This window comes from Camelus bactrianus, chromosome 3 (genome assembly GCF_048773025.1).
Source record: "Camelus bactrianus isolate YW-2024 breed Bactrian camel chromosome 3, ASM4877302v1, whole genome shotgun sequence".
NCBI classification, from domain to species: Eukaryota; Metazoa; Chordata; class Mammalia; order Artiodactyla; family Camelidae; genus Camelus; species Camelus bactrianus.
The window spans coordinates 54,659,512-54,681,895 of NC_133541.1; the positions used below are offsets into that span (position 1 = coordinate 54,659,512).

Genomic DNA, 22,384 nt, shown 5'->3' on the forward strand with positions numbered 1-22,384 from the left:
GTACTGTTGCCCCTCTTCTGTTGAGGAGAAAGCTGAAGATCACAGAAGTAATGACCTGGTTATTGAGGTAAAAGTAGCATAGCTGGGATGTGAACCCTAGTGGTCTGGTTCTGGATCCCCTCTTAGAAGATCCCTCACTTAGAACACTGTGAATTGTTCTTCAAAGTGTCATTGTGGAAAACTATATAATGATGCTTAAAGTATTGACTTTATTCAAACTTTCATTTTTTTTAGAAATTGCCTTGATAATCCATTTGTGAATCGCAAATGAAAATAAATTTCATTAGTTCATAATTATACATATGTATTTTAAAAACTAAATTTGACATTCTCAGTAGAAGATATCCAGCATATAAAGCTTTAAATTTTATGTTTAAAAATGTTAAATGTATGCTTACATTTTTAGCTCTATTTACCTTTACCTGTGAGTAGGAGTTCCAGTCATTTTGTGGGTCTGTCATGGAGAGAGGAATTGATATAATCCAAAGGAGTATTTAAAAAAAACTTTCAGGTGGCTATGACCCATAAAATTGTAGAGTTAAAAAAAATTATCCTACTGATAAACCTACTGACTTAGGTGGACTCAAAGAACCTTTTTTTATATATAGCACTCAGTTAACCTAATCTTACCCTCCTTATGTTAAGAGTTTGGATCTTTTATTGTTAGTGATTCTATCAATAGAAATTTTCCTATCAAGTTTTTGCTGCCAATGTGAAATACTGTGGTAGTTCAAATGCAGGAGAGCAACCCTAATGTATATATGTGGTTTGTTTTTTTAAAAATATGCATTATTATTACGCATTTTTTTCTAAGGTGTTTTCTAAGGCATCTTGTGTGCTGAAAATGAATATTTTAAGATTCATTTAGAGCTAATAATGTGGCCTTGCTGAGAAGATCAATATTTCATCTGTTTTAAATTGTTTTCTATTTATTATCAGAAAATTTAACCTTTAGTCACTAAGGTATTTTGCTTGTTTTCAGGAGATTAAGTGATGAAAAAAATCTTCCACTTGATGGTAAACGGCAACGTTTTCACTCACCCCACCAAGAGCCAACTATAGTTAACCACATAGTGCCTTTATCAGGTGATAGAAGATACTCAATGCCGCCATTGTTTCATACACACTATGTACCAGATGTAGTCAGATGTGTTCCACCTTTTCAAGAAATACCATTTTTAGAACCTCGAGAAATCACACTGCCTGAGGCCAAAGATAAGGTAATTATAATATAGATTTTAGTTTTATCTTTTGAGAAGTTAATATAAGTAGTGTATTTAAAGTATCAGAAATATCTTCATGCCTTGGATTAAGTAGACCATGACCTTTTTTGCACTGTTTAAAGTACTGTCCAACAGTTTTCTGTCTTAATTTGATTCTTTGATTTTTGTTAGCTGTTCTTTTATGGAAATACAGCTTTCATATCAGGAAATCAGATTTTCTCTGATTCATAAAAATCTGAAATTAGAGTGTAAAACATTTGATTTCTTAGTTTAGAGAATTCTGTTATTATCTATTCTTATTACAGAAAACAAATTTTCATATGGATATTGTGATAAAGTGTTAAAAATCATCTTTTGGGGGAATATTTGTATTTGTCATGAGGTTTTTGAATATCAAAACTAGAGAACCCAGGAGTCACTGAGAAAATAATACTTTCAAGGTGATATGATCAAGAAAGATTTATCAGAAACATTATTTTTACAGAAAGTTTCAAGTAAATGAAATGAAGCTATTTAAATAGTAATTCTTGGAAAATGACATCAGCTTTGGGGAACAATGAGTTATTTAATACCAGTACTAGAAGCATAGCTCTTCCCCCTCCCCAAATTTAGTGAAACCTAAAAAAAAAAAATCTAGGTAATTCGCAGGGTTTATCATGTAAATATCTGCATTCTCTTGGATTGTCTGTGGCTTATATTTGCTGTTTTTGCATTTTCAAGGCTGCTCTATCTCAAGAAATATGACATGTGTAGGCTAAGGAGAATGAGCCTGAAGAGAGTTTAGTGACTTTGTTTTATTCATCTTCGGGTTTCTGGCAACCAGCGTAGGTCTGGAGCATAGTAAGTGTACAGAAAATGTTGGATCAGAAAGGAACACTTACTTTATTCCTTAGTTGTGCCATTTATTCTGCTGTCATTCTATTTTTCTTTAATTGACACGTAACTGGATCATAAAATTCACTCTTCTAAAGTGTATGATTTAGTGGTTTTTATTGTATTCACAAGATTGTGCAGCAATTACCACTACCCACTTTCAGAACATTTTTATTTCCCCAAAAGATACCTTGTACTCAGTAACAGTTCCTTTCTCATCCCTGCCCCTCTCCCCAGCCCCTAAAAACCATTAATCGTTTATTATCTTACGGATTTGCCTATTCTGGAATTTCATATAAATGGAATCGTACAATATGTGGTCTTGCTTCTTTCACTTAGCATGTTTTCAAAATTCTTTGATGTCATAGCATTTCTCAGTCCTTTATTCCTTTTTATTGCTGAATAGAATTCCATTGTATAGATATAACATTTTACTTACAGATTTATTTATGCAGTTGATGGATTTTTTGGGGCTGTTTCCACTTTTTTGACTATTCTGAATAATGCTGCTGTGAATATCTGTGTACAAGTTTTTGTGTGGACATGTTTTCATTTCTCTTGGGTCTATACCTAGTGGTGAAATTGCTGGGTTATGTGGTAGCTCTCTGTATAACTTTTTGAGGAATTGCCCAAGTGGCTGCACCACTTTGCATTCCTGCCAGCAGTGTATGAGTGTTCTAATTTCTCTGCATCCTTACCAACACTTGTTATTGTTTGTCTTTTTGATTATAGCCATCCTGGTGGTTGCAAATGGTATCTCATTGTAATTTTGGTTTTTATTTCTCTGATGACTAATGATGTTGATTTGGTGTGTTAGCCATTTGTGTATCTTTTTTGGTGAATTGTCTATTCAGATCCTTTGCTCATTTTTAAATTATGTTATTATTTTTTATTGTTATAGTCTGAGAGTTCTTTATATGTTCTGAATATTAGACTGTCAGATATATAATTCGCAAATATATTCTTTCATTCTGTGGTTTGTCTTTTTACTTTCTTGATGGTGTCCATTGAAGCACAAAAGCTTTTCATTTTGATGAAAAAAAAGTCCAGTTTATTTGTTTTTCTTTGGTTGCTTGAGCTTTTGGTGTTGTATCTAAGAAACCATTACCTAATCCAGAGTCACAAAAATTAATGCCTTTATGTGATTCTAAGAGCTTTATAGTTTTAGGTCTTTGATCCATTTTGAGTTAATTTCCAGCTTCAGTTTTTGCTCTTTTTTCAATTGTCCCAGCACTATTTATGAAAAAGATTGTCATTTTCTTCTTACTATCAAGTAGGAAAGCATTTAGGCAAAATCAGTGGGAGGGAGGAAAAAGCAAAGTAAATGGAAAAAGACTAACTTGGGATGTTTTGGTATTGCTCTCCCCCTCCCCCTTCTGCTGAATTCTTTGTGCTTTCTTTGCTTTATCAGTTTAGAAAAACGGTAGTAATACTATATTGTGAAAGCCCACGGTATAAATCAAATCAGGCTAATTCTTTGAATGAATATATAACAACCTTTTGTTATACGAGGGGTTTTTGATATATGTATGCAGGTAGGACCATTTTTTATGGAAAAGATTATGCATGAGTATTGAAGCTCTGCTTTTGCATGTATTTATATGGATGTAATAGTTAACTGTTAGAACTAACTAAATACTAGTTCTGCATATGGATTAGGTATATATTGAGTCTCAGTAAATTTAATAACAGGATTTATATTAGTCATGTAAATCATCTAGTAAAGTATGGTTCCATATCAGTAACTTTCTCTTTGCTTAGTTGCATAGGGAAAGATTCTCCTAAACCTTATGTTTGTGGCAAAAGCACTTATCTCAAGGGATAAAGGTAAAATTTTGTTGTTAAACCAATTTCTTTGAGTGCTGCTGTCTACTTATCTAGTTGCGGGAGAAAGAAGGCAAGCAGTTAGTTCTGTGTTCATTCTTTAAGTGAACACTTTTTAAGAAAACTAACATTTATTGATGTCTCTTCTCTTCTAGGCATTCTACCTATGCTATGTCATTTAGTCTTTTCAACAACCCCATGACATGGATATTATCTTAATTTTACTGAGGCTCAGAAAGCTAAATGTCTTGCTCAAGGTCACAGCTAGTAAGTGACACAGCCAAGATTTGACCCTTATCTCTAGTAATATAAAGAGGAGGAACTTAACATGCTTAAAATCAAGGGTAGGGAGATGACATTCTTAGAACTGACTAAGACTGCAGATAATCTGTGACAGTAGTAACTAGTATTTATTGAGTGTCTTTCTTTGTCAGCAGTGTGCTTGGCGGTTTGTATGGTTTACTTCTCTCTGTTTATCTCTGCCGCATTGTAAAATGAGTTTCAGTATGAAATAAAAGTGGAGCCGTAGTTTGAGTCCTTGAAAGCACAGAAGAATGCCATTGAAGGTTTTTGAATAGAGGACTAGCATAATTAGATTTGCATTTTGGGGAAGATAGTTCTTGCAGTATAGTGGAGTTTGGTGTGGAATAAGGAGGGCCTGGAAGATGGGTGATTACCTTAAAGGCTAGTAATTATTAAGTTCTTTCAGATGAGAGGTGCTGAAGCTTATGGTGGATGGTGGTGGAAAAGATGTGAGAGACCATGCATAAGGAAAATTAATAGATGTGTGAAATGACAGAATATAGAGGGGAGAGAGACAGACAGACATCAATGACTAATGATTTGATTCTGGACTGTTAACAGAGATAAGGAACTCAGATTTGGGGCATATAAGCATATTGAAGAACTAGTCAAGAGTTACTTGGAACTGTGGGAAACTGCTCTAACGTTTGTGCTCTTGAAAGACCTCATGTTCTGAAAATTACTTGCTGAGAATATAGGACTTTGGGAAAACAGGGCTGGAGCATAGTACTCAGAACCTAAACAATTCTGTAATGGAATACTGTCAAGAATAATAATCGATACCTTAGGAAGTGTCTTGGACAGAACAGGTAAATGGCTTAGCGTGGTTGGATGCTGCTGCAGGGGATATTAAAAGTATATAATACAGAGTTGAGATATGCTGGCTTGTGGAGGGTACTGAGACAAGACACTTAAAAGTGGAGTTCTGAGTCGGTGAGGCTGCTGTTAAGGTAGACTCAGAAGGAAATACACCAGCAGAGAGCTGTGTGAGGCTGTGGGTGTGTTATTGAGTGGAAACTCTGGATGCAGATGCTCATTTTTAATTGTCTTAGATCTATAAGGACTCCTGCCTGTGAGCAGCTAAGCTGAGGGCTTTTTTTCTTCCTTGTAAAAGTTACATTTCTATAATTTCAGCTCCACATACAAATAAACCCAACTAATACATTCAGATGATACTGTTCCTCTATTTACCAATCATCTGTAAGCTAATTGATATTGTAGAAAAACGTGTTGTAGCTGAACTGGTTGTATATTTCAGAAGCAAGGCTGGAGCCAGAGATATGAATTCTGAAGTCACCTGCAATAAAAGTGACAATTGAAACTCCTGTAGTAGATTAGATTCTGTTTTTTTTTTTTCCCCAACAAATACTTGTGAGTGCTAGCTACTACAATGTTGTGCTAAATATACATGGTCTCTTTACCGTGTACATACAGAGGAAGAGCCATTAAAAATAATCATGGCAAATCACAGTTTTATATATGTCATAGAGGAAAATTGCAGAGTGCTGGGAGAATTTGTTTGAGGTTTCAGGGATGGTCTAGACAAGATAATGTTTGGGCTGTGATCTGAAGGATAAGTAGGAGTTAACTAGTGAAAGCGTGGTTGGGCTGGAGAGAATGCCTTAGAAAGAACAGCATGTTTGAAGGTCCTAATGTAGAAAGAAGCATGGTGTGTGCAAAGAACTGAAAGGAGGCCAAGGCAGTTAAAGTTTGGTTGATTAGGGGGAGAATGGCTGAAGTGTGGTGGGAGCAGTGGGGACAGCCAGCAGATCATGCAAGGACTTCTGTGTCATTTTGGTCTTCAGCCTAAGAACAACGGCAAGCTATTCAGGTTTTTTTCTTTTTAAGCAGGAAAGATGAGTTTAAATTATTCTGACTTCATTTTATGCAGTTGGGCAAATATGGATGTAGGAAAGTTATTGTATTCTAGATGAAAGATAATAGTGCTTTGAATTAAGAAGCACTGATAGTTAAAATGAAGAAAAATTGATGGAGTTAAGCTGTATTGGGGAAGTGGAATTTGTAAGATTTGATGATGGATTAGATTAGGTCATCTAAGCCTCTACACCATTGACATTTTGGGCCAACTTTCTTTGGTGTGGAGGGGTTGTCCTCTGCATCCTAGGATGTCTGGCTGTATTCCTGGCTTCAACCCACTGGATGCCACTAGTCTCCAGTCATGACAACCAAAAATGTCTACAGACATTGCCAGATGTTCCCTGGGGGGCAGAACTGCCTCTAGTTGAGAACCACTGGACTAGATAGAGAAGATATTGAAGATTATTCCCAAGTTTCTGGCTTCTACAGCTGGATGCATAGTGGTACCATTCACTGAGACAGAAAAAGATTTATGAGTATGTGTGTTTAATAGGAATTGGAGGGTGAACAAGGGTCTCATGAGTTCTGTGGACATGTTGCCTTAAACATGCATTTGTAACATCAAATTAGATACCTAAAGTTGATAGTTTAATGTATATAGATTTGGAATTCAGAGGAAAGGTATTGGCCTGAAGTATGCATTTGGTAATCATTGGCATATAGATCACAACTGAAGTCAACAGTATGGATGTGATTGTCCAGGGAGAGAGGAGAGCCTGGATCCAAGACTGACTGAAATAGGTTGAGGAGGGAGTGGGAAAACAGAAATGGAAACTAAGCATATGAACGATTGTTTTGGGAAGTTTGGCTATGAAAGATGGGAGCCAGAGATGGGAAGTTGGAACAAAGGGGTTTTTGTTTTTGTTTTTAAGGTGGAAGAAACTTTAACAACCTATAAATGTTTAGGGGAAGGATTGAGTAGAGAGAGAGGAGATTGACTACTCTGGAAAGAAAAGTACTAATATGAATAAGATTCCTTAGAAGATGGAAAGGGTGTGGGGATCCTGCCTGTAAGTGGAGTGACTGGCTTTAGGTAAGGGGAAAGCTTTACAGAACTGAAGGGTAGGAGGAGAGGATAGGTGTAGATACAAGGAAGTTTGTAGATGTGGTGTAGAAAGGTTAATGGTGTTTCCAGAGTTGAGTGGCTTCTTCCTGTTTTCTCTCTGAATTACTATGCAGAGGGTCATCCACTGAGAGTAGAGAGGTTGACGTGAGATGTCAGAGATTTAAGAATAGTGGGTAAAGTTTGACGTAGTGTTCGCTGAGTGCAGGAAATCAAGCTGCCCAGGGAAACAGAGTGGAGGAAGATCTGAAATAGTATTTGCTGGGTAGTGTGCAAGGCTCACTTAAGATTGGTAATAATGAATTTATTATTTTAATAATAAATTATTTTTAATAATAAATCAGTCAGCTGCTTTAGTAAGTTCCAGGGAAATATTTTGTTAGTAAAAGTTTTAATTAGTTTGAAAATTAATTCTGTGTTTTGAAATCTGAAAAATTAAATTTTTGAAAATGAGTCCCTTCTGAGTGTTTTTCCCCCATTTAAAAGTATTTTCTCTGTTTTTTCAAGTTGCTATATTAACAAACAGAGCTCTTTATGTCAAAAATCTGAAGTACTTCTCTGAATTTTAACTTTTATTTCACTCTGGCTTTTAGGTGAATACATGGTTGCCTGGACAAAAAAGAGGCTGTAGGGGAATCAGAGTTTTCCAGGCTCCTGAATTCCACCTGTTATAACTATTCTGTGGAAATTCTGGGTAGTTTGAAGATTTATGAGAACTGAAGTAATTGATTTTGAATTTTGAGTTGAGATGAGGATAGGCTAAGGTTTTCATGGTACTGGTTATAAAATCAAAAGATGATTATGAATGAATTGTTCAAGATTTCTTATGTAATGTTTAATTTACAAAAGGAGCAAATTATGGAGCCTCTTGGCACCTAGGAGGAACAATTTGGGGACAGTTATCTTACAGATTTCTCAGAGGCTCTGTCTTTAAAAATTTCAACATTCCACCTTATTTAGGAACAAAGAAGAAATTGAAAAGGTGGATAAAATATTCATAAATTATTAGCTCACTGAATTTCAAGTAGTTAAAATATGTATATGCCCACATTCCCTACTAATTTTTTTCTTCTAGTTTTATTGATATGAGTGACAAAAACTGCATATATTTAAGGCATACAGTGTGATGTTTTGATGTATATATATGTTGTGAAATGAGTACCATAATCAAGATAATTAACATATTCATCACCTCACATGGTTATCATGTTTTTTTGTGATGAAAATTCTCTTAGCAAATTTCAAGTATACAATACATTAACTGTATTCACCATATTATACATTATGTGTCCAGAACATATTCATCTTATTGAAAGTTTGTACCCTTTAGCATTCCCCCATTTCCCTCATTCTGTTCCCAGCACTTAGTAACTACCGTTCCACACTCTACTACTATGAATCTTACTTTTTTAGATTCCACATGTAAGTGGGATTATGTAGTATTTGTCTTTCTGTGTCTAGCTTATTTCATTTAGCATAATGTTTTCTAGCTTCATCCATGTCACAAATGGCAGGATTTCCTTTTTTAAAGCCAAATAATATTCCATTGTATATGTGTACACACACACACACACACACACACACACACACACACGCACAAAACCCCCACATTTTCTTTATCCATTCATCTGTCAGTGGACAGTTAGGTTGTTTCCATCTCTTGGCTACTGTGAATAATGCTGCAATGGGAAATGGGAGTGCAGATACCTTGTTGAGATAGAAATTTTTTCCTTTGGTATTTATACCCAGAAGTGGGATTGCTGGAACATATGGTAGTTACATTTTTAATTTTTTAAGGAGGCTTCATGCTGCTTTCCAATATGGTTGTACCAATTTACATTCCTACCAACAGTGTATAAGGGTTTTTTTTCCTCTCCAAACTCTTGCTAACACATATCTTTTGACTCTTTGGTAATAGCCATCTTAACAATTGTGGGTAGTATCTCATTGTGGATTTGATTTGCATTTTCCTGATGCTTAGTAATGCTGAACAGCTTTTCATGTACTTGGCCATTTGTATGTCTTCTTTGAAACAATGTCTCTTTGGATCCTTTTTTTTTTTTTTTTAACATTTTTTTATTGGGTAATAGTCATTTTACAATGTTGTGTCAAATTCCAGTGTAGAGCACAATTTTTCAGTTACACATGAACATACATATATTCATTGTCACATTTTTTTTCACTGTGAGCTACCACAAGATCTTGTATATATTTCCCTGTGCTATACAATATAATCTTGTTTATCTGTTCTACATTTTAAAATCCCAGTCTGTCCCTTCTCACCCCCTGCCCCCTTGGCAACCACAAGTTTGTATTCTATGTCTGTAAGTCTGTTTCCGTTTTGTATTTATGTTCTTATTCTTTTTTTTTTTTTTTTAAAGATTCCACATACAAGTGATCTCATGTGGTATTTTTCTTTCTCTTTCTGGCTTACTTCACTTAGAATGACATTCTCCAGGAACATCCATGTTGCTGCAAATGGCGTTATGTTGTTGGTTTTTGTGGCTGAATAATATTCCATTATATAAATATTACTACTTTATCCAGTCATCTGTTGATGGACATTTAGGCTGTTTCCATGTCTTGGCTATTGTAAATAGTGCTGCTATGAGCCTTGGGGTGCAGGTGTCATTTTGAAGTCGGGTTCCTTCTGGATATATGCCCAGGAGTGGGATTTCTGGGTCATAAGTCTATTCCTAGTCTTTTGAGGAATCTCCATACTGTTTTCCACAGTGGCTTTCCTCGCTTCCCTCTCCCACTCTTAATGATTTAGATGTCTTCTTTTACAATTTTGTGTTTATTCTATTTGTAATTCATGGTAGTTATCACCTTTCCAGTTATGAGTTTCTCATTTTTGTAGCATCCTGCTTCTTTTCTATTTAGAGTAGACCTGTCAATATTTCTTTTACCATGGGTTTAGTGTTGCTAAACTCTTCTGGTTTTTGCTTGTCTGTGAAGTTCTTTATCTCTCCTTCTATTCTAAAGGGTAGCCTTGCTGGATAGAGTATCCTAGGCAGCATCTTTTTTTCATTCAGGACTTTGAATATATCTTGCCACTCCATTCTGACCTGTAGTGTTTGTGTAGAGAAATCAGCTCTGAGCCTTGTTCCTTTGTAACTCACTCTTTGTTTTTCTCTTGCTGCCTTTAGGATCACTTCTTTATTCTTGACCCTGGCCATCTTGATTATGATATGTCTTGGAGTGGGTCTGTTTGAGTTCTTCGTGTTTGGGACCCTCTGAGCCTTCTGTACTTGGATATCTGATTCCTTCTTTAGGTTTGGGAAGTTTTCAGTCATGATTTCAATCCCCTTTGTTCTTTCTTCCCCTTCTGGAACCCTTATTATGCGAAGATTGGCATGCTTTATATTATCCCATAGGACCTGCTTTGTACATCCTTTAGGTCAGCTCTGATCTCAGCAAATGAGTTTACTAATTCTACTTGGTTCTTCTTTATAGCTTCTATTTCATTTTTGACATATTTTATATCTCTAAACACTATTTCTTTTAGTTTCTTCAGTACTTTGATCACTCCTTTTTTGAAATCTTGATCTAGTAGGCCATCAGTGTCTATTTCCTTGATTGTGCTTTCAGGGGATTTCTCTTGATCTTTTAATTGGGAGTGGTTCCTCTGCTTCTTCATATTGCTCATATCTCTCTGGCACCAGTGGGCAGGCAGGTCACTCCCCCTTCCGATGCTGCACTCAGTTGCTGTGCTCGGGTGAGGCAGGTGGGCGGATCGTGCCCCCTCCCAGCACAATGGTCAGGTGCTGCGTTCCTGCCAGGAAGGCAGGTGGCCGCCCGCCCTCTCCCTGCACTGGTCCCTCCGCTGCTCTGTGCAGCTCTCCTCTCTGCCTCGGGTTGGCGCTCTGTAGGTGGGCTTGGGGAAGACCGTGAAACAGCCCCACCCCTGCTAGGGGCCAAATCTCAGCTCCTTGTTTGTCTTGGTGCTGCAAGTTCTCTGAGGTGCGGGGGCAGAAAGATCCTGTCTGCCTCCGGCTGTAAACAAGTCTCAGTCCTGCCTAGGAGGTTGCGGAGCACCCCCCCCCCCCGTGCTGATTCAGGTTTCGGCCCCGCCCCCTGCCCAGGCTCTGCACACAGGAGGATATGGCGCACAGGAGGATATGGTGGCTGTGCCTTCGCCCCGCCTCTCTTCTCCTGAGAAGCTCCAGTAATGGCACCGTGGGTCTGAGGAGACAAAGGCTATGGCGTCTCTCCCCCCAGGGCACACCAGCTGTGTTGCTTTGCTTTTTTCGCAATTTATGGGGGACCGAGGTTGTTCTGCTCCGTATCCCCTCCCAGCCACAGTGCTCAGCCCCTGCAGTCCCCTGGGGCTGACTCAGTGCAGCCGCCCCAGTCCTCCGCCCTGCTCGGGCAGCCTGTCCCAACCCCCAGCTGCCGGCTCATGTCTTGGGCTGGGTGTTGCGGGGACCCTTTGTGCCCGTTTAACTTAGTTCTGTTGGTCAGGGGGTGCTCGGGGCAGATCTAAGCCTCTGAGGCTCCCCCTCCATCCCACTGGCCTCTCTGCTGGAGGGGGGAGACTCAGCGAACGAGCACTATTCCTCCTTTGCCACTCCCTACCTGCGGGACCGATCCTGCACTGTTTTGCTTTCTCTTCTTTCTTTTTTCCTTTTCTCCTACCAGATTTTTGGCGTCTTTGTTTTTCGAAGAGGGCAATGTTCCGTCGGCATTCCACAGGTGCTCTGGTTGGCTGCATGGGTCCGTAGATGTGAGTTTTGGTGTATTTGTGGGAGAGGGTGAGCTACAAGTGTCCTTCTACTCTGCCATCGTGCTTCTCTTTGGGTCCTTTTTAAATTGGATCATTTGTAGTTTTGCTATTGAGTTGTGAGAGATTCTTACATATTTTGAATATTAACCCTTTCTCAGATATATGGTTTGCAGATATTTTCTCCCATTCTGTATGTTGCTTTTTCATTTTGTTGACTCTTTTGCTGTACAGAAACTTTTTAGTTTGATGTCATTCCATTTGTTGATTTTTTACTTTTGTTTGTGCTTTTGGTGTCAAATACAAAAAAACTCATTGTCAAGATCAAGGCCAAGGAGCTTTCCCCTATGTTTTCTTATAGGAGTTTTACAGTTTCAGGTTTTACAATTAAGTCTTTAATCCATTTTGAGTTGATTTTTATGTATGGTGTAAGATAAGGGTCCAATTTCATTCTTTTGCATGTAGATATCCAGTTTTCTCAACACTGTTGAAGACTATCCTTTTTGTATTGTATAATATTGGCACCTTTTAGTTAACCATATATGTGTGTGGTTTTGGGGGGGCTCTCTATTATGTTCATTGGTCTCTGTGTGTGTGTTTTTATGCCCGTATCATACTGTTTTGATTACGATAGCTTTGTAATAGAATTTGAAATCAGGAAGGGTCATGCCTCTATCTTTGTTCTTCTTGCTCAAGATTGCTATAGTTATTCTGGATCATTGGTGGTTCCATATGAATTTTAGAATTGCTTTTTTTATTTCTGTGAAAAATATCATTGGAAGTTTGATAGGGATTGCATTACATCTATAGATTGCTTTGAGTACTATGGATATTTTAACAGTTTTAATTCTTCTGATCCATGAGTGGGATATCTTTTGTAGTCTTCAGTTTCTTTCATCAATATTTTATAGTTTTTGTTGTACAGATCTTTTGCCTCCTTAGTTAAATTTATTCCTAGGGCTCTATCTTTTATAATGTATGTGTCTGTCAGAAAAGTTTTAAAAGCTACTGAGATGTAAATTCATGTGGAAAATCTAGGCCAGGACTTAGCCCAAGAGATCCTCAGGTGAAAGCTTTTGTTTTTTTCCACCCTCCTTTATTTAGGCAATTCTTTTTTGACTATGTTCAGGTAATAATATGTGCCTAAAAGCAGTCAGGGTTCAGGGAGAGAAATCAGTAATTCATACTGCCTAAGGAATGTAACAATTTATAAATTAAGAAGGCTATACGTTATGACCATACACAAAAGCATAGTAATTTAACGTGCTAATAAGGATGACAGCACATTATTTTCAGCATGACATTTTCCTGATTCTATTTTATTTTATTTAATGTGAAGAGAAAGGAAATTCAACATCAAGAATGAATTTAAACTTTTATTACATATCTAGTTTTATATTACTCAGTAATTGATACCAGCTTTTTCTACAGTTAGGTGTGTAACAAAGATTATGGCAATGAGAGAGCCTGAGGACTTGCCAGTTTTTGTTGAAATGTTTATGAACTAATGACCTAATGAACTAATGTTTTCTGTACCATATTTAATTTTATTTCTCCTGTCTTGAAAGCTCATTATTAATTTGTGTTTGTTGTTTGTAGATTGCACTTATATTTAGCCAAAACCCTGTTACCATTTTTCATATGTTGTAGTAAATGATCAGATCTTGGTATTCCCAGCTGAAAGGTTTTTTCACTTTCTTTTACATGGGGACCCAGCTAACAGGGACAAATGGAAAATCTGCTGAGAATACCATGCAGGAGTTATACCTTAAGCTTTATTTACTGACACATTTTAAAACTTTTCTGAATCCACATTCATACTTGTCTTTAATGGCTTGTGTTGACCTTAGACAATGATAACTTTACTAGTAGTTTGGTTTGAGCCTGACTTTGAGGATAGGTTATATTTTTTATGGAAAGTGAACTTTGATATTTGGAAGAAATACTGATTTTAATATTTTAAACTATACTAGGTAAATCTTACTTTTTATACAATTTTGAGCAAATATAATTTTTATATATGGTGAGAAATAGATCTCTTACAGAATTAATTTAAATTAAAGTAATAGAGCTTGACAGGCAGATTAAACTGGTAGTATTGTAGAAATTTAAACAACTTTAAGAATAATCTGCTTTACAGATGCTTTGTTGCAATAGTTTTTTTTTTAAACTAATGATAAGGAAATTTTTGCTTTAGAATGAAACAAAAATAATTAAAGTTCTTGAAATGATATTATGCATAGTCAGCCTGTTATTACGTATATGATATAAATATTTGATGCCTGATATTCAGCCAAAGAGATTTCATATCATACATTTCCTTTTTTCCCCCAGAATTATAAGACCATTAAGCCATCTTCTGAAATAGTTCTGTAAATTTAAGTAAGAGTAGTCTTGTTTCAGCATATATGTGCATTTCTTTTGAGTTTTTGTCTCATCTGGACTCTATATTCTTTCTAGGATACAGTAACATAATTTGATAATGTGAATCAACAATGTGACTAGATAATAGGAAAATTTATTTGTATAAAACCTATTAGACCTCCTTTATAGTAGTAACTGAAAGAGAAGAAATGTTCCCATGAATGTAGAAAAGGGAGAGGAGCAAATATGTGGAATTTTGTTATTTTCTTCATAATCATACATTTTTTCATTATGAGTATTTCTATATGAGCCTAGTCATTCAGATGAAAAAAGTTAAATATAATGAAATTTCATTTGAGAATTGTTGTAAAGAAATTTCTTTTTGTTATTCAGCAGATGTTAAGTATCTACTCTGACTTTTAGCAATCTTGATCTGCTTAACTGAGTCTCTAGATCAGGGGGTTGGCAAAACCTTTCTTGTAAAGGGCCAAATAGTAAATATTTTAGACATGTGTGGGCTGCATGGGCCCTCTGTCACATATTTTTTTTTTTTCTGTTTTAAACAGTGCTTTAAAAATATAAAAATCATTTTTAGTTTACTTACCCTCTAAAACAGGCCAGAGGCAGTATTTGGCCTCCAGGCCATAGTTCGCCAACCCTACTCTAGGTGAATAAAACTTACTTATTCAAGTACTGTTTAAAATTTTATATTAACCATTTAACATTTAAACCTTTTTCGCATCTTTTTGTAAAGATGGATGTTTTTAAAAAAGCTTTTTATTATGGAAAATGTCAAATATATATAAAAATAGAGGATATAGTATCATAAATTTTCATGACACCAAATTTTAACAATTACCAACATAGGACCAATCTTATTTCGTCTGTACCTCCCTACCTTATTAGTTTGGAGCAAATATCAGGTATCATATCATTTCATTCATGAATATTTCAATATTGTGGGGTTTTTTAAAACTATTTTTTATCTCCTTTTCCCACTGCCATACTGTTTTGATTACTGTAGCTGTATGGTTAAGTCTAGAAGTTAGGTGTGGTAAATCCTCCAATTTATTTCTTCTTGTTCTTGAATTTTGGTCTTTTGCCTTCCCAAAAAGAATTTAAAATTATTTTTTCAATTTTAGGAACAAGCTTGCTGGGCTTTGATTTAAAATTTAAAAAAATTTTTTTGATTGTGTTGACTCTGTGGATCAATTTCAGGAGAATTAGCATTTTAACAATAGTTTTCTGATCCATGAACATGGTGTATCTCTTTTGGTGTTTAATTTCTTTCATCAGTATTTAGTAATTTTCAGAGTATAGGTTTTGTATATCTGTTGTAAAATGTATTTCTAAATATTTCTTGTTTTTTTGCTACTTTTGATAGTTTTAAAAATATAAATTCTATTTTTTTTGCTAGTATGTATACTTTATAATCAGTGATCTTTTTAGAAAATTAAGACATGAGAGAAAAAGCCTTGGTTCTATGTATTATATTAAAATTTTCATTAGTTTTGTGGACATGTCTTTCTGGTGTGCTTCATTATCTGTAGTAATGTTACTCCTGTCATTTTTCTTAATAAGTTTGTATGTGAATTGACTAGAATTCTTTTGTGGTGTTATTTCTTCAACTTTTTTTTCTGTCCTCCCATTCTTGCCTCTCTTTTTGAGATTCCAGTTCTTTTATGTTACTTGTGTTTAAGATGAGATGGCTTTTTCTATACCACTCTTAAGATGAGTAGGGTTGGACAAACTAGCTTTCTTAGGTTTGTGGCTCTAGGATTCTTCTTCTGTTGTTATATAGTGTTCAGAAACATACTTTCTGAGACCTTTTCTCTTCTCCTTCCCTACTTTTATCTAGACCAGGGTTTTTCACCTTCTGCAATATTAGCGTTTTTGGTCAGATTATCTTTGCTTTAGGGGATTGTCCTGTGCATTGTAGGATGTTAGCTGGCATCCTGGCCTTTACCTCCTGGATGCCAGTGACCACCCTGTAATCCCTACTCACCCAATTATAAACAAAACTGTTTCCAGACATTGTCAGATGTTCTCTGGGAGTCAGAATCATTCCAGTTCTAGACTGTCTTTCCTTTACCCCTAAATAGCTCTGTACTGCTTGTTTTAGATTTCTTTTCCTCGCAGTTTCTGCTTGCTGTGTTGCTTTGTCTCAGTAGGGAGTTTCATTTAGTGTTGAGATTTCTGATCTTTGTGTGATCCTCTTGCATTTACCTGTGAATTGTAGTTTGTGAAGGTCCCTCCCAGTTTTGGTTGCTGTTCCACACTGAATTGAACCCCTCAGTTTAAGGAAGAGGGTGGGTAGTAGTACCTATAGACAAGATGTTAAGGGCCAACCTTTAGGTTAGTTCTTAAACTCTAAATTTGAAAGATACCAATTTTATGATTTTTTATTTTTTTCTGTTAGTAATTCAGATATAAGAGCAGAGAAGGTGGTTGTTTGTATTGAAGTTAAAATTAGGATTTTGTAGGACAGGTGTTAAGAGTATGACAAGGGTATAAAGTTGTTAAGGCATGATAAAAGAGAGTGGTTCAAGGGATGCATTGTGGGTATAGACTTGGTAGGGAAGGAAATGGTGCTATTTCAGGTGCTGTTGGGTTGGGAGAAAAGGGAGGATTCAAGAGAATCCTCGTCTGTATGGCTCTAGAGCAGGTATGAGGGGAGTAAGAAAGTGAGAATTGGACAGGAAATTAAAGCCAAGATAGTACACTGAAATTTAAAATTTCAGAGCTAGAGAAGTTCCATTTTATTGTAAAGACATTTATTACGGCTGTGGGAGTGTAACACTGATGAAAAATATTGGAGTAAAAAAAGTTCAGAAATGGTGGGGAATATGTTATGATACTTAGCCTATTATAGATAGAGAAGTCACCTGTGGTGATGGCAAGAGGCGAGTTGGAGGGAAAAGTGTGAACCAGATGGGTAGATAAGCGGGGACATCTGTCTGTAGATGGCAACAAGAAGGCAGGGTTCAGGGAATGTTTTAAGAATGGAGAAGAGAGTGGCTTGCCTGAGCATAGACAACCAGGGACTTTACTTTTAAATTCTGTAGTGTTTGGTATTCGTTGTATGAATACCAGGGGTTGGGTAAACTTCTTTAAAGAGCCAGATAGTAAATATTTTAGACTTTGCCACTCACATATGGTTTCTGTTGCATCTTTTTGTTTGTTTTTATAATCCTTTAAAAATGTAAAAACCATTCCTAGCTCCTGTCCCAGATGCAGCAACCGAAGGTTGTAATTTGCTGACCCGTGGATTATATTCATTATAAATTATCTGTGACTTGTAAGTGATACTTTACTTTGTAGAAGTTGGTAATTATTTCGGTTACTAAATAATTACTGTTACTTGAGTAACAGTAGTTTTATATTAGAAAGTGTTAAGGAGATAATACATATTTTTGAAATACTGTCAGTAATTTTACCCTTTTCAATATAGTAATAACTTACATTTCTGAACAGAATTTTCACCTTTTTTTTTTTTTTTTTGGTGCATTCAAGTTGAGTCAGCAGATACTGGAGTTATTTGAATCCTGTCAGCAGCAAGTAAGTGATTTAAAGAAGAAAGAACTCTGTCGAACAGAGCTGCAGAGAGAAATTCAGCTGTTATTTCCACGTATGTTTCCCTGTTTTGCATGCCCTTTAAGTACATGCATCCCTATTTTTAAATTTTAAATAATACCTTATAATTCTCTTCTGTTTCTCTAGAAAGCAGGCTTTTTTTAGTTGGGTCCTCTTTAAATGGATTTGGTACTCGGAGCAGTGATGGTGATTTATGCCTAGTTGTTAAAGAAGAACCAGTAAGTAATGAAACATTTATTCTAAGTGTGTTTATCATGTTAAGTCATTTAAGAAATTTCATATAAAAGTCATTGAGGAAAAACCTGTTTTGTTTTAATTGCTTCTTTGGATTCTCTGTTTATAGTAATTCAAGGAAAGCCAGGAAATGCTTCTTTTTCTTTTAAGGCATGTACACAATAAGCATAACAAATTCTGGCATTAATTTATTTCAAAGTTGTTAAAATGAGATGGCTTCACTATGTGTTTTTAAAGAACTCTGCCTCTGTGAAATGTCATTGGGTATGATATGTTACCAGGGGCAGTAATGAGGAAGAGCATGTCTTTATCTTCTTAATATATATTCTTCCATTTGAGTTGTAAGTGATTCTATTTTTAAGCGTTATTATTTCCCTCTTGAAAATACAATAGGATTTGGAGTACTTGTTTGGGGAATTCAGAAAGAGAGTTCGCTGAAGTTAAAATAAGCCTATTGTGATTTGAAGTAATTTTCTCTGATATTTTGACTTTGTTTCTTCTTATTTAGCAACCAAATTTTGTTATTTAGTATTATGTCTACTTGAATTTCCTATTAACGGATATTTTTGTGTGTCCTTAATTCTACAATAATTGATGTTCATTAAGCTGACCTGAGCAGGCTGTTTAATATGCTGAGGTCTCTGAATTACCAAAGATTAAATTAATTTCAGCATAATTTTATTATGCCTTATATTCCACCTCTTAAAGAATATAAGAACTCTATTGAATGATAATACGTATTTTTACTGTTCTTATTAGTCCACTAACAAAATTGGTTTCTAGTTACTGCAAATCAGAAAGAGATTATTCTAGGAAAGAAACTCAGTATTTTTCTAGGCTTTGAAATCATATAAAGGAAAATGGAAAAAGAAAAGAAAGGAAACCTCAGAAATAATAAACACAGTGGAGAATACTAGAGTTTTAATTAAAACTTTCTCTTATGCAATTAGATTATACTTAGGTACATCCCACTGATCCTCTAGTCTTATTCATATGTCTGAATCATGTTATCACAACTTATACTGAAACACCATGGATTTGAACCTTCTTTAAGCAACTCACAATTTAGATAGGGAAATAAAATAGGTTACAGAAAGTTAAAATTCTGTTTTTTTTTTTTTTTGGAGATGATTGCTTTTTATACTAAAGGAAGAAATGACATATGGATGTTTCAGTATTTCTTTTAAAACTGTGCTTTTAAGTTTAAAATCAGAAATTGATTTAGAAATACTGATGTAAAAGTGTAAAGGTTGACTTTTTAAATAATATAATTTAGTGTATATTGAAAAATAACTCCAAAGAAAAGTATACTTTGTATGTTTCCTTTTAGGTGAGATACATTAAGAAAATAAACACTAAGTTTAGAAAGATAATGAAAAAACACTTTATTTTTAACTTTTCAGTATTTTTTTCAGGTAAATCAGAAGACTGAAGCACGGCATATACTCACCTTAGTCCATAAACACTTCTGTACTAGACTTTGTAAGTCTCACATGCCTCATGTTCATATGTCATTGACATAACTATTTATTTAAAATGTCTCTCACTTTATTTTCTGGTTAGAATCGTTTGTTTTCTGGTTAGATTAGGTATAATGTGGATCCTTTTCCCCAAATAAACTCCTTTTAACTTTTGATTAAGAAGATTAACCATTTATTCAACAATTCCTTATTGAGTTTATTTGCAAGCTTTCCAACTGAAAGTAGTGGGGAATTCAAAGATATGTAAGCTTCAGTTATTTCTCTCAAAAGGTTGTAGACTGTGAGGGAAGCTAAAGCATGAATGTACATAGCTATAATGCAGAGTATCTGTGAGAAGCCAAAAGAATTGTACGGATAAAATCTTACAGATATTCACGTGAGGAAGAGAGAATTTCATCTGTTTTGCATTGTTTTAAAAACACGAAGCCCAAGTATATTAATCTAACAGAAAGCAAAATTACTGATTTAGGCCATTTTATTGGAAGATTTTATTCTTTGAATAAGCTGACTAAGCAGATTTTAATCCACATGTTAAGCCAGCCATTTCCAAGAATATTGTCGACAGTTGAAATCACACTTTTTTGTTTTTTTGAAGTCACACTTTCAGATGTTGGAAAGACATTTTGTCCATTTACTTAACAAATATTCTTATGTGTCAGGCTTTTGAGCTGGAAAATACAAAGTTACTTAGCAAGTTATTGCCCTTGAACAACTTATATCAGTTGTAGGAAAGAAGTAAGTCAAGAAATTTATTTCTGTAGACTTGAATTTTCACATCTGTAAAATAAAGGAGTAATTTGTACCTTAAGTGAATTTGTAATAACTATTATTAGAGTCATAAAATATTAAAAGTAAAAGGGACCTTAGAGATCATGTAATTCAAATGAAAGTGTTGGGGTTTTTTTTGCACGGGGGGGGTGTTGTTATTTTTAATAGTTAAGGAAACTGGTAATCAGTGGGTTTAGTAACTTGCCTGAGGATTATAATTTGTTGGTGTCTGAACCTGTACTTGGAACTCAAAACTTTTAATTCTTAATCTTATTTTTCATCTAACTTCACTGAATTCCTGCAAATAATTCTATTTGAAACTTGATACATTTTATGATTTTGGTGTTAAAAAGCATCATAACAGAGAATTTTTAGTTTTAAAATGTGGTGTTATGTTTTTCTTTAGTTAAAACAGTAGGAAATTGTTCATTTGGGAAAACTTTGCAGTTTCTCTCTTACACATTTCTGTATTTTACTTAAATTTCTACAATAAACGTGTATTTTGACTCAGAAAAAAATTTGTTTTTTAAGTTCAGTGGAATAAAAAGTATGTATATACGTGTTCTTCTTAGAGATCATACTTATTTGAATGTATTACTGCCCCATGTATCATGTTGCCAGCATTTCCACATTTAAGATTCTTCGTAAATATGATTTCTGTGGCAGCCATAATATCTTGCCATGTGCTGTCCCAGAATTTAGCTATCCTCCTGCTACTGGCCTAGATATTTCTCACTCATAATGCTCTGGTGAACTTCTTTATAGATGTTATTAGATATTAGACCACATTTCTGAAAATAACCCTTTAATATGTAAGATCCTCTACATGGTATTGGAGTCTCCAGTCTTAGAAGAATTTGGTAATATCCTTTTGTCTTTGCTTTCTCTCTCAAAGACGGTGCTTTCTTAAATTGTTTTAGCTAACTAAAATACTACTTTTAAGAAATGTGCATTGAACCACTGAATTTGAGAAGCATTTACAGATGTCCATAATATCTTTTATCCTTCAGCTGGTTACATTGAGAGACCTCAGCTGATTCGAGCTAAAGTGCCAATTGTGAAGTTCAGGGATAAAGTCAGGTAAATAATTATTGAGTTCTCTTTTTTCAGTTGCTTTAGATAATTTTTAGGTATTCTTCTGAGGTAGATAATTAAGACATTTAGGCTGTAGCCTAATAGCTTATGTTCATCAGTTTTTAGAAATGATTTGGTCTTTGAAATGATTTTCTAAAGTAGCCTGAGCAATTCTTCATGCTTGGAAAGGCAATTTTTATGAATATGAATGCATAAGAGCTTTTTAAGTTAAAATTGAGATTATACTTCTTTACTTAACCATATAACATGTATACTTGCTTCTATCATTGAATATCTTCTGTCTTCATTTTTAGTTGCTTTACAGTATTTCATTGAGTGAATTTATTGTCATTCACTTAACCGTTCTGTGTTCAAATAAGCATGTTGTGCGTAAATTTCTTTGCCATATTAAAGATTTTTTAGTATTTCCAGAAGTAGAATTTGAAGCAAGTACTGTGGATATTTTTAAAGCTCTGAATTAATATTTTTGGAGAATATTTTAATTGCAGGCTAGTTCCCATCTAAGTGTTTTTTCTTCTTTGTTGAGTTATATAGAGGAAGTGCAAACTGGTTTCAGTGTTAGATTTGTACAAACACAGTTAAAGAATATAACTCTTTGGCTTCCCAAAGCCAAAGATACATTGACATCTGAAGTCTTAATACCACTGTCCATTTTTATTAATGTGCATGGATAATTGAAAGGTAATAATTTCTTTCCTCATAACAAGAAAATCTGAAGTGGTAAATTTCAAATTTTACATTTAAAAGATTTGATTAAGTTTTTATTTTGGGTACTTTTCACAGAACAATTCATTGTTCAGAAGTTGGACATGATAGTACATAGGCTTGTTACTTATATATTAAGTAATCTTTTTATTTTGAGTTTAGCTATTCTTTATAGATCCCATCATTATTGCCGTATTCTCTAAATTGTGAATTGCATAATCTCTTTGCTTTCAAAGAAGTATCCCTTCTGTTATGT

General features: G+C 34.9%; 1 protein-coding gene across 4 annotated transcripts in view; it reads left to right on the plus strand.

Annotated features, from left to right (window-relative positions):
• Nucleotides 1-22,384, plus strand: part of TENT2 (terminal nucleotidyltransferase 2) — a 55,368-nt gene that overhangs the window by 6,822 nt on the left and 26,162 nt on the right. For 3 of the 4 annotated variants that reach the window (XM_045512323.2, XM_010949251.3, XM_010949253.3), the window contains 5 exons: nucleotides 983-1,220; nucleotides 17,765-17,879; nucleotides 17,972-18,063; nucleotides 19,483-19,561; nucleotides 21,339-21,408. In XM_045512323.2, the coding sequence (XP_045368279.1) occupies nucleotides 983-1,220; nucleotides 17,765-17,879; nucleotides 17,972-18,063; nucleotides 19,483-19,561; nucleotides 21,339-21,408 (594 nt within the window). The remainder of the gene's footprint in view (nucleotides 1-982; nucleotides 1,221-17,764; nucleotides 17,880-17,971; nucleotides 18,064-19,482; nucleotides 19,562-21,338; nucleotides 21,409-22,384) is intronic. The other variant, XM_074360191.1, reaches the window with a different exon arrangement.